The 19,489-nt window shown below is 32.9% G+C and overlaps 1 protein-coding gene across 1 annotated transcript; it reads right to left on the bottom strand.

Annotated features, from left to right (window-relative positions):
* Positions 1-8,901: 8,901 nt before the first annotated feature.
* LOC117318015 lies at positions 8,902-18,973 on the bottom strand. The gene is made up of 4 exons (XM_033872993.1): positions 18,842-18,973; positions 17,022-17,094; positions 9,981-10,187; positions 8,902-9,124 (listed from the first exon to the last, which is right to left on the bottom strand). Exons 2-4 carry the CDS (start codon positions 17,074-17,076, stop codon positions 8,976-8,978), a joined length of 411 nt encoding a protein of 136 aa, XP_033728884.1. The 5' UTR covers positions 17,077-17,094; positions 18,842-18,973; the 3' UTR covers positions 8,902-8,975.
* Positions 18,974-19,489: the final 516 nt, after the last annotated feature.

Here is a 19,489-nt window from a genome sequence, read left to right as displayed (position 1 = left end):
TATTTATAATTTCATTTGCCAGAAAATAATGCATACATATTGTTAAATTGTTCATGAGAAGTTATTTCCCTTCTATCATAGCCTAAATGAAAGGTAAGTGCGTTACCACTTTGACATCTGCATGCTGCTCAAGTTATATAAAATAGCAGATACATGCAGCTTGAAAAGATTATTAAAATATTTATTTAGGTATGAACATTCATTTTCATTTTGCAATTCATTTTGTCAGCTGAACTTTGAACATGATGACTTTCGAATCCTCTCAGACTGACCCCAATACGTATATCGAATACGTTATGTATAATATAATGGTATCACAATTGTTCCTGTTGTCATACATTGTCTTTATTTTCAGTGAGAATTCAATTAATTGGGATTAAAATTATAATGTGTAATGTATGTGTCACTACAAGATCAGCTTGATGGATTAATTCATTATTCTATCATTTATATTTTTTATCAATTTATATCAAAGCTATAATTTCTTCGTTATTTTACTTGTAGAAAACATACCAAAACAGAAAAATCTACACGATTAATGATATTGGATACAATGTCTGAGCTGTTGTGTAATAGCGTGGCGTAACATTAATAAAGCTACAAGACAGTGTGTGATCTACTATGTATATGGTGATGATAGAACAGTGGGGATGTTATCAGGTTCATCTGGAGACGACAACGTCAAATACAAATACAGAATCTAGTTAAATCATTGAAAAACGATCGTTATATCACAACTGTGAACAATCTGAGCGTGACGTTTCGGTGATGACTTTGTCACCTTCATCAGACAAGGTGTAGACATGGTGTAGACGGGCAGACCCGCTGATTTGATTACAATCTCCTATACATAGCATAAACGTGTACTGCTAACTGGTAATTTGTCTGATGAAGGTGACAGGGTAGTTACCAGAACGTCACACTCAAAGCATACACTGGATGTGGGATCTACCAAAGTTCATTCACAATTATACTTATAGGTCACTCACATTTATACTTATAGGTCAATTACATTGATATTTAAAGGTCACTCACATTTATACTTAGAATGTATAGGTCACTCACATTTATATTTAACAATCTTACCGTAAGGAGGAGCACTACTTGATACACAATTAATTTAGAATCAATTTACGTCTTTCTCCATAGTTTTTTGTATAAACTTTAAGATTAAACCTATCGAACATCCCTTACATTTTGTCTCGACTCGGATAAGTAAAGTTATATTTTTGAATACATTTCTTCCTCAAACAAATTACAGATTTATATCACATTTTAATATGTATTGAAATTAATTATTAATATATAATTTACACCAATTACAAATTCTCTTATGACGAGGTATACCAAGCCATCGTCCTGATTATATTGGTAGTTTAATATTAGAAGATTGAAATTTACCCATACCTTTTCTATTTAGCTTTAATAAATACTTTTCTTTGCCAAATTTTGTCTTAAATATAGAATATGTTTGTCCTTTTGAAGAATTATTAATATCATGAAACCATTTCTGTATGAACTGATCCTTCAATCTACTTTCAACTTAACTCTTTATTTCATCTTTTGAAAAAGATCATATTGGTTGATAGATCCAAACATAGTTTAAGCCAGTTTAGATAAAATATCTTTAACGTATGACAGCCATTTACACGACACAGGTCCAGTCTCCTGTAAAGTATACATTAATCTATAAATATTTCTTGACAGTTTATTTAAGGTTATCAAACTATGACAAAACGTGATCATTTCCTATTTTATTTCAATGTCAAGAGGGTTTTTTCTAGTTCGCCATAAACCATAAAATTAGCTGTACACTTCCTGATTTTAAGTATGATTTTTACAAAATTGCAAATGATTGTTTTTCTTTAATATTTATATTTTCAAATCCCCATATTTCAAACGAGTACAATAAAACTGGCATGACAAGTGAATCGAATATTTTCAATTGGAGATCTACAGGAAGTGATATGTTCCTAAGTTTCTTGTTTATAGCAAAAACTGACTTTTGTTCTTGCAAAGCAACTGTTTTCTTTGCTTAAAAAACTACCATTAAAGTTAAAGAATATACCTAGATACATATACCCTTCAACTTTGTCTAACTCTGTATTACACAATGTAAAATGGTGAATTTGTACACATTTCTGTTTCGAGAAGATAACATTTTTTGTTTTTCTTATGTTTAGTTGTATGTATTACAATATTGTTCAAATTCCTTTAATAATTGTTGTAAACTATCTGGTGTTTTTGATAACGAAACTGTCATCAGCGTATAAAATGATAAAAAGTTTTAGATGCATTCCGATATTATACATAATTTGTCTTAAGTTTTAAGACAGTTAACATTTTTTCAACAAGATAAGTTTTTATATCATTTAGATAAATTGAAAACAAAAAGCCGACAAATGTTCCCATTGTTTTAATCCGATCTGACAATTGAATAAATCTGACTGATCACATCCGTTTTTAACACATGATTGGGTATCTTCATATAACATGAAAATAACATCAAAATTAGTCCTGTGATATTGCTTTGTAGTAGCTTTTTCCAGAGACCAACTCATTGCATGGAATGCCTTTTTACAATCAATGAAAGTACAACAGATTTTTTTTCCTAATGAGAAATACATGGAAATTAAAGAATGCAATACAAGGATATTATCTGTTGTTGAATTACAGGTGACGCCTATGATTTCTACATTAGATAAGCCACATATAACAATGGATTACATTACAGCTTTGTTTTGATAACCAATCTTCTCCCAAAAGTCTTAAGTTAAGTCGAGGAGTGAACTACAATGTATCAAAGCCTCGGTCAGCGAACAGGTCCCAATGCTTTCCTAACAGGTGCAATCGCGCAACTGAAATACCGTTAGTGAAATAATGTCAATGGTGACGTAAGAAAGAAAACAAATATCCCAAATTTTGACGACTCTTATAATGTATGCAATGTGGGTAATGGGTACAGATTGTTTCATAATGTACATCATACCTGAAGGGATAAATTATATCAATAACATTTGTTACTGTTAGAACAGAATTTTGGATTACTTGAAAGCAGTCGGCCTACTCAACAAGATCTAGTTAACCATTGTCACTGGTTTTAAAACTATATGTGAGCGTGTTGATATCATTCTTCAACGTTTGTCTGATATTGTTCAAGTACGTCGACATCTTTATTTTACTTCTTTGATGTTTCTTATTTGCATATTTTACTCACAATTAATTGCTCCAAATGACTTTCGGTGTTGATAGTTCGTTCAGAGGTGTATAATACTAAAAACATGTATTAACAATACATATATTTACACAAGTAAGAGTAGCAGTTTGTTCTCTATTGAGTACATTATATATTAACAACTTGTATAATTAACAGATGATTAATACTTCAAAGACCTCTAGAAGAATCGCCTCACATTGCTTATATTCTGACGGGCTGATCTGAGAGGATTCGAAAGTCATCATGTTCACATTTCAGCTGATAAAACTAGTATTTACATCATTTATATGTTACATCATCACTCAATCAATAATCATGTCTAGAACCAGAATCTGTCAAGAAGTCAGGAGACAGAAAGACAAAAATTGGTGATGGAAATAGTACATGCGAAATGTAAATGAATGTTCATTCCGAAATTAATCTTTTAATAGTCTTTTCCAAACTACATGTATCTGGTACTATTTGATGTAAGTTGACTAACATACATGAATGGAGACCGGGTTTCACAGTGGTAAGGATGTGAAAAGGTATGAGGTCACCTGCCCAACCACGTGGGTTTTCACTGGGTTCTCCGGTTTGCACACAAAATAAGACCTTTCGCGCTTCATTCTGACCCAACAAGAGTGATTGATATACGTTTATAAAACTTGTTTCTTAATTGGTGTAAAATAAATAAAGTTTAAATATTCACATGCAAAACAACATAAAGCTATATATATCATATTCGGTATTTACATATCAATTACATGTCACTGGTATGTAGGTAATGGCTAAAACTTGTCTCAGAAATATTTGCCTCATTGGTAAAAAGAAATAAAATATAAAATATTGAATTATACATACACAAAGGAAAAGCTAGCCAGGCCATTAAAACCTTGTTTATTATTCAGATGCTTGATAATAATTACCATCAGTAGATATAAATGAAATTAAAATCATACAAACAAAATATCCAGATTTACATAAAACTCAGCGTGTCGTCGGTAAATTAGAATATTATTTTAATTAGATCAGTCGTGTGTAGAACAGTTTTAGGCGACCTGTCATCCTGATCGCCAACCACTGGCGATACTGGTAGTGCATATAGTCTATAAACAATTATATGCACATTTAAGCATATACTTAACGAAACTGATGGCCGATGGGTCAAAAAAATATCTGAACAACTAAAATGAACGAAAGACCTTTATTCCTCTACATATCATTATGTGACGCATGCGCAATGAAGACGAAGTATATCTACCGCCCCACTTTCCTCCCTATAAATGCCACTTAAGTGAGACCTGATAGAAAACATTTCTCGTCACTTATCCTCGTGTGTCATTTATGGTAAAACAATATGGATATTGGTAGGTATAAGGTAACAAATGGTGACACATACGGCGTCAGATACAGATACTATTCTGAAGTCTTCTGAAACACGCCATTAATCTCTCGTGAACTCAACTTTCTTTATAATTTGATTGTTTCCACTCCTCATATTAGGGCAGGTGTTTATCTGCCACCGATAGCTTTGGGCTGTATTGAATCTGAGGTTTAAGCACGTTCTTCAACTTATTCGGGCTATATTAGATTAGTGATAATAAGTTTAAGGTATGGCATTGTTTCTAACTCATGCATATGCATTTTATGGTGATATTGTATTGGTGTTATTTCATTTCAAGCTATCTATATATTCGGGCTACATTGTGTTTGAGTTATTTTTTGTCACGCCTGTCCATCAGTTTACTCGGCCTGCCTTGTGTTTGAGTTTGTTTGTTTTTTATTCTATCCGGTCCATAAATCGATTCGGGCTGCATTGTGTTTGTGTTATCTTTGTCAAGCCCGTCCATCAATAGATTCCGGCTAAATTGTGTTTGAGTTATTTTTTCGGGAAATATTTTATTGGAATTGTTTTTGTCAACCCCGTCCCTCAATAGGTTCGGACTATGTTGATTTTTGGGTATTTTTATCAAGCCCCTCAATCAATAGATTCCGGCTAAATTGTGTTTGAGTTATTTTTTCGGGAAATATTTTATTGGAATTGTTTTTGTCAACCCCGTCCCTCAATAGGTTCGGACTATGTTGATTTTTGGGTATTTTTATCAAGCCCCTCAATCAATAGATTCGGGCTAAATTGTGTTTGAGTTATTTTTTCGGGAAATATTTTATTGGAATTGTTTTTGTCAACCCCGTCCCTCAATAGGTTCGGACTATGTTGATTTTTGGGTATTTTTATCAAGCCCCTCAATCAATAGATTCGGGCTAAATTGTGTTTGAGTTATTTTTTCGGGAAATATTTTATTGGAATTGTTTTTGTCAACCCCGTCCCTCAATAGGTTCGGACTATGTTGATTTTTGGGTATTTTTGTCAAGCCCGTCAATCAATAGATTCGGGCTATATTGTGTTTAAGCTTTCAATTTCAAAATATTTTATTAACAATACATATATAATACATACAAATATTTATGCATGCAAATACAGCATTGTTAAAAGAATCAGACAACAGGCTAAGCCTATATAAGTATTCTTCCAGAAAAACTTCAGGTTAGACCTGACAGAAAGATGTTACACTCCCTCTTTTGATGCTAAAGTATAATTGTAAAGTATGGAAGTTAAATGTATTTATACAAGAGTAAGACGGTGAGAGGAACCACATATGTCCTTCCAATTAATACATAAACAGAAGGTATAATTTATTAAATAGACCAATGGCATTGCTAAGATTCATAAAAGTAGCATTAATCTTCAGTGAAGTAAAAACACAACATCTTTCTGTCAGGCCTATAAATGATGACTTGTATGAAATAAAATAATCAACAAGGATTCACTCACACATTCATTCACATATTCATACTAGAATGTTGTTACAATATACAACAACAAAAATTGCTAGAGATAGAAATATATATCTGTATATATTATATAGTATGTTTGCTACCAACATCATGTTACATAGAGAAACGTTTAGATGCTTTAATATATAGGTTAACATGATTAAGTATAAAATTATTTAAATGATCAGATCCATTGAGACTACCGTATAATAAACAATGAAGATTTATATAACCTAATAAATTATAAATGGATGTAATATGGCGTCTGAAGTTGGAATATAGGGGACATTGAAAGAAAAAAATGCACAATATCCTCTCTAGGTGCACCACACACACAGGAAGCGTTATCAACCAGGTGATCTTGGAATCTATCACTATTTAAATAACTTTTAAAATTCTTTAGTTGACATAAAATTATGTTAAGATTCCTCGAAAGAGAATTGATGAAAATTTCAGATACAGGCAAATTGATAGTTGATTTTATACTACGTTTAAAAGAAGAAACTGAAGTAGATTCTCTTATGGTACTGCCAAGTGCATTCCACATAGTCATTGTTGAAGGAAAGAAACTTTTCATATAGCTAGTAGTTCGTGATTGTGGTATATTGACGACTCTATTATTTCTGAAGGTATAGACATTGTTTACATATAAAAATGGCTGTATGATATTGAAGAGATAAGTTGGAGTGTAATTATTGATAATTTCAAACATTAGTATTAGTTTATGATTTTGTCTTCTTGAGCTTAATGAGTCTAGTTGTGTTTCAGTATATAAAATGTGATGAGGATTACCTCTTCGGAGACCCGTCATTACACGCATAGCTTCAAGTTGTACAGATTCGAGAAGGTCACATTCAGTTTTGGTACAGTTATCCCACACAACATCAGAGTATTCCAATACTGGTCCAATATATGAAGTATACAAAGTTTTTAATGTTTTCCTATCAACTGAATTGTTTAGAACACGAAGTATACTTAGTCTAGAGTTAGCTTTGTGATAAATATTTGAGATATGTTCCATCCATGTTCCTTTACTATTACATGTTAGGCCTAGGTGATTGTGATATTCGTGTTGTGCAATACGATTAATGTTAAATAGAAGATGAAGATGAATAATATTCAACCTACGAGTAAAATTCATAGCTATTGTTTTATTAGGATTAAAGAGAATTTGCAATTGGTCAGCCCATTCAGAAATTGAAGCTAGATCATCATTAATCATATTAGTAGGTGTATAGAGGTCATTATTATTGTGTACTATAACATAGAGGGAGGTGTCATCAGCAAATAGTTTTATATTAGAAGTTATATTATTGGTGATGTCATTAATGAACAGAAGAAATAGACCAAGGACAGATCCTTGAGGGACCCCTGCAGATATAAGTCTAGTTCTTGATTTATAACCTGCAAAGACAGCCCTTTGTTTTCTGTCAGATAGATAAGCTTTGAACCAATCAAATAATTTACCTTTAATTCCATATGTTTTTAATTTGTGTAAGAGACCTGAATGCCATACTCTAACCCTTCCATCAATATTTTCGGGCTATTTTATATTTGAATTACTTTTTTATTAAGTCGTTCATCAATAGCTTCCGGTAATATTGTGTTTGAGTTGTCAAATCCGTCCGTCAATAGATTCGAGATGTATTGTATTTAAGTTAATTTTTCATGCCCGCCCATCAGTGTTTTTAGGCTACATTGTGTTTAAGCTATTTTTTGTCAAACCCGTCCATCAATAGATTCCGGCTACATTGTGTTTGAGTTATTTTTTTCAATCCCGTCCGTTAACATATTTAAGCTATAGTCATTTCTTCTTTTGTTCAGCCTGTCCATCAATCCCTGCAGGTAGGGCGTAAGAATTGTACCTGCTGCCCCCATTGCATGATCGTAAGAGGCGACTAAATTTGCGATCTGATCTTTTCTCTTCTTTCTGAACAACTTTCTTCTTCCTAATGTCTCCCTTGACAATGCCTCACTTTTGGCCTTTGGTTGAGCGTTCGCCCCTGTGAGGAAGGCTTTTGGTTCTGTCCCCTGGTCGAGACATACCAGAGTCATTGAAAATGCTAGTTGCTACTCCTGATTAGCGCTCAGCATTTTGGGAATGGGACGACTGGTTGGCATACCGCAGCCTCCCAAAACACGCATACGCACTCACCACACGCATGCATATCGCAAACACGGGAGGCCATCCTTAAATGACCTTAGCTGTTAATAGGACGTTAAACAAATAAAACCAAACCAAACTCGTCCATAAATATATTTGGGCTATATTGTATTTGATTTTTTTTTCAATCCCGTCCATCAATACATTCCGGCTACATTGTGTTTGAGTTATTTTGTTTTTGTCCAGCTCGTCCATCAATATATTCGGGAAATATTGTATTGGAATTATTTTTGTCAAGCCGTCCATCAATAGATTTCGGCTATATTGTGCTTGAGTTATTTTTGTCCATCACGTCCATCAATAGTCTCTCGCCACATTGTGTTTGTGTTATTTTTGTCAATCCCGTCCATCAATAGATTCGGGCCATATTGTGTTTGTGTTATATTTGTCAAGCCCGTCAATCAATAGAATCGGGCTTTAATATGTTTGAGCTATGTTGGTCAAACCCGTCCATCAATAACGTCCGGTTATATTGTGTTTGAGTTATTTTCTGACAAGCCTGTTCATCAATAGATTCGGCATATATTGTGTTTAAGTTTTTTTTTTGTCAAACCCTTCCATCAATATTTTCGGGCTTTCTTAAATCTGAATATCTTTTTGTCAAGCCTGTTCATCAATATAGTTGGGATATAGGAAACTAACATCAGAAAAACCATCGCTTTGATTATCTATTGATTTTACATACACATGTACTCAACAATCATTACAAATTTTACAAATTATAAAAGATTTTATTTTCAGAAAATGAAAAAAACACAATTTTGCTACATTAAACTTCTAGGAACAAAATTCAGGTAGTGGCGGGAGAGGATTTTTTTTACATTTCACTTTCCCTCCTTTCCTACATTTACAAGTATTCACTTCGTCTACGGACATGAAAACATCGTTAACACTGTACTCGATTTCTTCATACGCACACTCCTTTCCTGTGGAGAAAAGCAGATTATCAGCACAAGAGTTGTGTTTTAAAGTAACAACACAAAACTACATTTCAGATTCTGTGTTCTCAATATTTGAAATTATTAAACTGAAACTTATCTCAAACAACTATATTCATTAGTTTAAATAATAAGCATATACCGGTTTTCATTCAACCATCAAACGAAAGCCTTTACATTATATGAAAACATGATTTATCCGAAACAGATAATCAACATTTACTCATAACACAGTCAATGGGTTTTTGGGTTATTTTTACTAGACTAAATTATCTAAGTATACTTATTTTACTATATATACAATACTAGCGCTTCACAAGGTTGAAATCTAGCTAAAAATAAACATAGATGGAGATACTTCCATCTCGGAGTGAATTTATTACGGTAGTATGTAATATCAAGCAGACAATAACCTAACTTAGTCCCCATAATGTGTGAGCCATCCCTGCTGGATATAAACAATTATTTTGTTTTGGGTAATATATGCAGTACTAAAAATTTGAACACTTTTTTTCAATTTGCAAAATTTGTTAGCAGCTCATATTGCGTTGAACTAAGTATACAACTTGACCAATCAGAAAGCTAGATACCAAAGTAGACATGTCAGATATCCCTATAGCATTTGTTAATGGTTTCCTGACGTATATTATGAGAGGAAGAAAATGACTTCAATAATTATAAACATTTCTATTCCAAAAGAAATAAAATATATGTGTATACTCTGAATCGTATCACTATTCAAATCAATCAATGTGTGATATACAGGTTAAGGCAGAGCTCGGGTACTAAAGTCAATGTCTACCACCTAAAAATATCCTACATCTAAGGTAGTAACTTTACTAACCTGGACAGAGGAGGCAGCGTCCGTCTGGTGACTTCTGGGGGTTTTCACACGACACTTCCGGGCAGCAGTTTGGGACGAACTTACAATAGGTACAATTGTTACTTTCCATACAGACATTTATTACCCCGGTAGCTACTGGCGGCTTAGCTGTTCCACAATACTGTGTACATGACCCGTATTGTTTTGGTACGTCGGGTTGCTGAGCCCCTGGAAGAATACATGTAAATATTTGAGGTAGGAATATGTTTATGATAATCAAAGCACATTGATAGGTAGTGATGTTTTATACATTACGTATTCAAATTATATATAACACTATGTGAGCCTTTGAGTTTGATCAGTTAGTCACGATGATAAATTTCTAAAGTGAAGCAGTGTAGAAAGTGTATGGCTCTCTACATAGGCAGACAAAATCAGTCACAATCACAAATTTCTGAACTGAAGCAGTTTAATGTAGAAAATCTATGTCTTTATACATAGGCAGACAAAATCAGTCACATTGATAATTTTCTGAAGTAGAGCCACAATGATAAACGTATTATGTGAACCAGTAAAATGTAGAAATTGTATGACTCTCTACATAGGTAGACACATATAAATACAATGTAAAAAGTTACGATCTATCCAACGTGATTTATTCCCCTGATTGTCTTATACGCCATCTGTTAAGGTCATAAGATCTACGGTATTCGTATTAATCTATTTATCCAAGGAAACGACTCTCCGGGTGAATTAATGATTTCTTAAAAAACCTCATATGTTTTGTTTTCACTATCATAATCGTTATCTATTTATTAACTACATACATCACCTGATGTCTACACAAACTCCACATTATCTACATACATTACCTGATATCTACACAAACTCTATATTATCTAATTACATTACCTACTGTCTACACAAACTCTACATTAACTATATACATTACCTGATGTCTACACAAACTCCACATTATCTACATACATTACCTGATATCTACACAAACTCTATATTATCTAATTACATTACCTACTGTCTACACAAACTCTACATTAACTATATACATTACCTGATGTCTACACAAACTCCACATTATCTACATACATTACCTAATGTCTACACAAACTCTACATTATCTAATTACATTACCTAATGTCTACACAAACTCCACATTATCTACATGTATTACCTGATGTCTACACAAACTCCACATTATCTACATGTATTAACTGATGTCTACACAAACTCCACATTAACTACATACATTACCTGATATCTACACAAACTCCACATTATCTACATACATTACCTGATATCAACACAAGCTCCACATTATCTACATACATTACCTGATGTCTACACAAACTCTACATTATCTAATTACATTACCTAATGTCTACACAAACTCCACATTATCTACATGTATTACCTGATGTCTACACAAATTCCACATTATCTACATACATTACCTGATGTCTACACAAACTCTATATTATCTAATTACATTACCTGATGTCTACACAAACTCCACATTAACTACATACATTACCTAATGTCTACACAAACTCTACATTATCTAATTACATTACCTAATGTCTACACAAACTCCACATTATCTACATATATTACCTAATGTCTACACAAACTCTACATTATCTACATACATTACCTAATGTCTACACAAACTCTACATTATCTACATACATTACCTGATGTCTACACAAACTCTACATTATCTACATACATTACCTAATGTCTACACAAACTCCACATTATCTACATACATTACCTGATGTCTACACAAACTCTACATTATCTACATACATTACCTAATGTCTACACAAACTCCACATTATCTACATACATTACCTGATATCTACACAAACTCCACATTATCTACATACATTACCTAATGTCTACACAAACTCCACATTATCTACATACATTACCTAATGTCTACACAAACTCCACATTATCTACATACATTACCTAATGTCTACATAAACTCTACATTATCTACATACATTACCTAATGTCTACACAAACTCCACATTATCTACATACATTACCTGATATCTACACAAACTCCAACATTATCTACATACATTACCTAATGTCTACACAAACTCCACATTATCTACATACATTACCTAATGTCTACACAAACTCTACATTATCTAATTACATTACCTAATGTCTACACAAACTCCACATTATCTACATGTATTACCTGATGTCTACACAAACTCCACATTATCTACATGTATTAACTGATGTCTACACAAACTCCACATTAACTACATACATTACCTGATATCTACACAAACTCCACATTATCTACATACATTACCTGATATCAACACAAGCTCCACATTATCTACATACATTACCTGATGTCTACACAAACTCTACATTATCTAATTATATTACCTAATGTCTACACAAACTCCACATTATCTACATGTATTACCTGATGTCTACACAAACTCCACATTATCTACATACATTACCTGATGTCTACACAAACTCTATATTATCTAATTACATTACCTGATGTCTACACAAACTCCACATTATCTACATACATTACCTAATGTCTACACAAACTCCACATTAACAACATACATTACCTAATGTCTACACAAACTCTACATTATCTAATTACATTACCTAATGTCTACACAAACTCCACATTATCTACATACATTACCTAATGTCTACACAAACTCTACATTATCTACATACATTACCTAATGTCTACACAAACTCTACATTATCTAATTACATTACCTGATGTCTACACAAACTCTACATTATCTACATACATTACCTAATGTCTACACAAACTCCACATTATCTACATACATTACCTGATGTCTACACAAACTCTACATTATCTACATACATTACCTAATGTCTACACAAACTCCACATTATCTACATACATTACCTGATATCTACACAAACTCTACATTATCTACATACATTACCTAATGTCTACACAAACTCCACATTATCTACATACATTACCTAATGTCTACACAAACTCCACATTATCTACATACATTACCTAATGTCTACACAAACTCCACATTATCTACATACATTACCTAATGTCTACATAAACTCTACATTATCTACATACATTACCTAATGTCTACACAAACTCCACATTATCTACATACATTACCTGATATCTACACAAACTCTACATTATCTACGTACATTACCTAATGTCTACACAAACTCTACATTATCTACATACATTACCTAATGTCTACACAAACTCCACATTATCTACATACATTACCTAATGTCTACACAAACTCCACATTATCTACATACATTACCTAATGTCTACACAAACTCCACACTATCTACATACATTACCTAATGTCTACATAAACTCTACATTATCTACATACATTACCTAATGTCTACACAAACTCCACATTATCTACATACATTACCTGATATCTACACAAACTCTACATTACTACATACATTACCTGATATCTACACAAACTCCACATTACTACATACATTACCTGATATCTACACAAACTCCACATTACTACATACATTACCTGATATCTACACAAACTCCACATTATCTACATACATTACCTAATGTCTACACAAACTACACATTATCTACATACATTACCTAATGTCTACACAAACTCCACATTATCTACATACATTACCTAATGTCTACACAAACTCCACATTATCTACATACATTACCTGATATCTACACAAACTCTACATTACTACATACATTACCTGATATCTACACAAACTCCACATTACTACATACATTACCTGATATCTACACAAACTCCACATTACTACATACATTACCTAATGTCTACACAAACTCCACATTATCTACATACATTACCTAATGTCTACATAAACTCTACATTATCTACATACATTACCTGATATCTACACAAACTCGACATTATCTACTTACATTACCTAATGTCTACACAAACTCCACATTATCTACATACATTACCTAATGTCTACACAAACTCCACATTATCTACATACATTACCTAATGTCTACACAAACTCCACATTATCTACATACATTACCTGATGTCTACACAAACTCTACATTATCTACATACATTACCTGATGTCTACACAAACTCCACATTATCTACTTACATTACCTGATATCTACACAAACTCTACATTATCTACTTACATTACCTAATGTCTACACAAACTCCACATTATCTACATACATTACCTAATGTCTACACAAACTCCACATTATCTACATACATTACCTAATGTCTACACAAACTCCACATTATCTACATACATTACCTGATGTCTACACAAACTCTACATTATCTACATACATTACCTGATGTCTACACAAACTCCACATTATCTACATACATTACCTAATGTCTACACAAACTCCACATTATCTACATACATTACCTGATGTCTACACAAACTCTACATTATCTACATACATTACCTGATGTCTACACAAACTCCACATTATCTACTTACATTACCTAATGTCTACACAAACTTTACATTATCTACATACATTACCTGATGTCTACACAAACTCCACATTATCTACATACATTACCTGATGTCTACACAAACTCCACATTATCTACATACATTACCTGATGTCTACACAAACTCCACATTAACTACATACATTACCTGATATATACACAAACTTCACATTATCTACATACATTACCTGATATCTACACAAACTCCACATTATCTACATACATTACCTGATGTCTACACAAACTCCACATTATCTACATACATTACCTGATGTCTACACAAACTCCACATTAACTACATACATTACCTGATATATACACAAACTTCACATTATCTACATACATTACCTGATATCTACACAAACTCCACATTATCTACATACATTACCTGATGTCTACACAAACTCCACATTATCTACATACATTACCTGATGTCTACACAAACTCCACATTAACTACATACATTACCTGATATATACACAAACTTCACATTATCTACATACATTACCTGATATCTACACAAACTCCACATTATCTACATACATTACCTGATGTCTACACAAACTCCACATTATCTACATACATTACCTGATGTCTACACAAACTCTACATTATCTACATACATTACCTGATGTCTACACAAACTCCACATTATCTACTTACATTACCTAATGTCTACACAAACTTTACATTATCTACATACATTACCTGATGTCTACACAAACTCCACATTATCTACATACATTACCTGATGTCTACACAAACTCCACATTATCTACATACATTACCTGATGTCTACACAAACTCCACATTAACTACATACATTACCTGATGTCTACACAAACTTCACATTATCTACATACATTACCTGATATCTACACAAACTCCACATTATCTACATACATTACCTGATGTCTACACAAACTCCACATTATCTACATACATTACCTGATGTCTACACAAACTCCACATTAACTACATACATTACCTAATGTCTACATAAACTCTACATTATCTACATACATTACCTAATGTCTACACAAACTCCACATTATCTACATACATTACCTAATGTCTACACAAACTCCACATTATCTACATACATTACCTGATGTCTACACAAACTCTACATTATCTACATACATTACCTGATGTCTACACAAACTCCACATTATCTACTTACATTACCTAATGTCTACACAAACTTTACATTATCTACATACATTACCTGATGTCTACACAAACTCCACATTATCTACATACATTACCTGATGTCTACACAAACTCCACATTATCTACATACATTACCTGATGTCTACACAAACTCCACATTAACTACATACATTACCTGATATATACACAAACTTCACATTATCTACATACATTACCTGATATCTACACAAACTCCACATTATCTACATACATTACCTGATGTCTACACAAACTCCACATTATCTACATACATTACCTGATGTCTACACAAACTCCACATTAACTACATACATTACCTGATATATACACAAACTTCACATTATCTACATACATTACCTGATATCTACACAAACTCCACATTATCTACATACATTTCCTGATGTCTACACAAACTCCACATTAACTACATACATTACCTAATGTCTACACAAACTTTACATTATCTACATACATTACCTGATGTCTACACAAACTCCACATTATCTACATACATTACCTGATGTCTACACAAACTCCACATTATCTACATACATTACCTGATGTCTACACAAACTCCACATTAACTACATACATTACCTGATATATACACAAACTTCACATTATCTACATACATTACCTGATATCTACACAAACTCCACATTATCTACATACATTACCTGATGTCTACACAAACTCCACATTATCTACATACATTACCTGATGTCTACACAAACTCCACATTAACTACATACATTACCTGATATATACACAAACTTCACATTATCTACATACATTACCTGATATCTACACAAACTCCACATTATCTACATACATTACCTGATGTCTACACAAACTCCACATTATCTACATACATTACCTGATGTCTACACAAACTCTACATTATCTACCTACATTACCTGATGTCTACACAAACTTCACATTATCTACATACATTACCTGATGTCTACACAAACTCCACATTATCTACATACATTACCTGATGTCTACACAAACTCTACATTATCTACATACATTACCTGATATATACACAAACTTCACATTATCTACATACATTACCTGATATCTACACAAACTCCACATTATCTACATACATTACCTGATGTCTACACAAACTCCACATTATCTACATACATTACCTGATGTCTACACAAACTCCACATTATCTACATACATTACCTGATGTCTACACAAACTCCACATTAACTACATACATTACCTGATGTCTACACAAACTCCACATTATCTACCTACATTACCTGATGTCTACACAAACTCTACATTAACTACTTACATACAAAGCCTATGAGCATCATCCATAGCCCGCAGGTATAGATATATGTCGTCATACTGCTTTTTAGGTATCCCTGCAAAAAAGTGGTTGATGATAATCTTTTTGAGAAGTTCCATTAATTTATTATACTTTACCCAACTAATGTATGATATTATCTAGCATGTCTGAGCCTATTATACTTCTCAGCAAAACAATTTGAGCAACAATGTATTAAGCAACATCATACATCTGTTTCGTCCTTCTAGGACTCGTCAGCGAGGGGCCGGGCCTAGCTGTTAATAGGGCGTTAAACAAATATAACCGGGCTTAATATGATTATATGTGGCGTAAAAAGAAAATTGAAATAGTTGAAAAAAGATGTGAAAACATGGATGAGGAGGTACAAAAAGACCCATGGTTTCATTAAATTTCATAATTTTCCTAATTAGGTCTTAAAAGAACGCCAAGAACATGTGTATATTCTAAAACGTGACATAATTCAAATGAAATAAAACGTGACAAGCAGGTAGCCTTGGACATTGGCGATTACCACCTGGAGAGGATGTTAAAATAGACACACAAGTAACAATTACAAGCTTTGTTTTATAGAGCTAGTAAGATGTTACCAGATATATCGTTATCATCCACTGTTTACACATTAACAAGAAGAAAAGTAAATAGAAGCAGTACTCAGGAGGAGACTTAATGGTTTCCGTCATATGTCGAAAATATCTCTTTTAAATTTTATATCGTCATGGAGACCTTAAACACAGTGTATAATTCATTCTGGTGACAACTTATGCAATGATTATGAATACGCGATGCAGGCAGTAATATTGACAATAGTGCACTGTAATATGTCCAGTAGCAGTTTATATAATTATACACAGAACCTGTAAATAATCATATCTACATGTACACATGTTAGTTAATTTGCCAGTAATCAGATAGACCTCGGTTCTCTAAACAACTTGGATGTTATCTAAACCATGTTCATGTAATACTGGTTGTATTCAATTATCTTCGTCTAGTACTAACTAATGTGGTATTTACATGTAGACTTCAGGTCATGAACCTTATAACCATATTAAGTCGGGGGAAATCTATCTGTCCGGCCGATGCACATTATGATTGTTATAAAAGAGTAGCCTTCCGTTTATACTAATGTCGCTCCTACCATCTGCGAACGGACACAACCTATACCTACCTGCATCAATAAACAGAGGAACCAACAATCTACGACTTCGTCATTATTCAACTCTACAACTACTACTACATCTTCACAACCACAAAACACTTAGAAGGATTATCATATTTTAATAGCATTACTGGGTATTATGCTGTAGAAATAACAAGAAACATAATCAGTTTCCGCATGGATTCCATCCGGGCATGTCTGGCAGTATAAGTAATATCGAAACGATTCCTGGCGTCTGCAAATTTCAGGTTTTCGTTGAACTAAACAGATCTCCAATAGATATCGCAATATTATAAATAGTAATATAAGAATGAGAATACGTAACATAACAAAATGATTAGCATATACGATGCCTACCATGTACATATGTATAACAGGTGTTGATTGTCGGTCTCTGGTCGAAACTTTCTTTATGAAATACCATCAAAATATTTCCAAAATCATTTACTAAAAATAATCGTCACATCACAAATACTTTGTACATGTAATTTATGTTATTTCTATTTTTGATTAAAGTTGCCTTATAAAATCGCATCCGTTGTTTTGTTTAATGATATTTGCAATTAATACTTTGATGCAATAGTGTTTTTGTTTAAATGAAAAAAAAATAAGTAGAAAATGATTAGAAGGAGCGAGAACATACCTTGCTGTGGCCTGAGCAATCCAATACGAGATCTCGTCATTCCATTCCTGTTATATGCTTTACAAACCAATGAAAGTGCCCGGATCTTGATTTATGTAGCTAGCATATTTTACGTATGGCGTAATGTTCATTTGTATTTCACACACTGTTGAATGTAGAAAAGTAAGTCATGGCTTTGCATATCAATAGCATATTGTATGTTCATACTGCATTCTTTCAAATATCGTGATATGTTATTGATGTGACGCATTGGTTGTCAATTGCCACCTTTTGTGTCTTTTTGTTTGTACATGTGTCATTGCCGAGAGTCCTCATTGTCCTTGTGAGATTACTCTTGTTAATTTAAGATTGTTTTTGGTAAGTTTTGTTGCATACCACATCTAAATTCTTACGAATATTGACACCATTTTAAAATATATCTGATGGTTAGATAACCAAATAAACTGTACTGGATGCGTTAATGGTCATCACCGCCTCCTTCTCAGTAAAACAGTTGTTTTTTGACATGTTGTGATTTTTTGACATTTTAAAGTCCTTTCGCGGTCCCCATACGTTTATCACCAGTCATCACTGACTTGTCCTTGAATTATGAATCAGACGTTTCAGAATGTGTTTTTTGAATTATGAATCAGACGTTTCAGAATGTGT

The sequence above is a fragment of the Pecten maximus genome, chromosome 19 (assembly GCF_902652985.1).
Source record: "Pecten maximus chromosome 19, xPecMax1.1, whole genome shotgun sequence".
In the NCBI taxonomy this organism is placed as follows: domain Eukaryota; kingdom Metazoa; phylum Mollusca; class Bivalvia; order Pectinida; family Pectinidae; genus Pecten; species Pecten maximus.
This window is presented reverse-complemented; position numbering and strand designations above follow the sequence as displayed.

Coding starts and splice junctions, on each gene's coding strand:
- LOC117318015 (XM_033872993.1), bottom strand. CDS start 17,076: ATGACGACATATATCTATACCTGCGGGCTATGGATGATGCTCATAGGC. Junction 10,188..17,021: donor GATGCTCATAGGCTTTGTAT/GTAAGTAGTTAA, acceptor GTATTCTTCCAG/GGGCTCAGCAACCCGACGTA. Junction 9,125..9,980: donor ACGCTGCCTCCTCTGTCCAG/GTTAGTAAAGTT, acceptor TTTTCTCCACAG/GAAAGGAGTGTGCGTATGAA.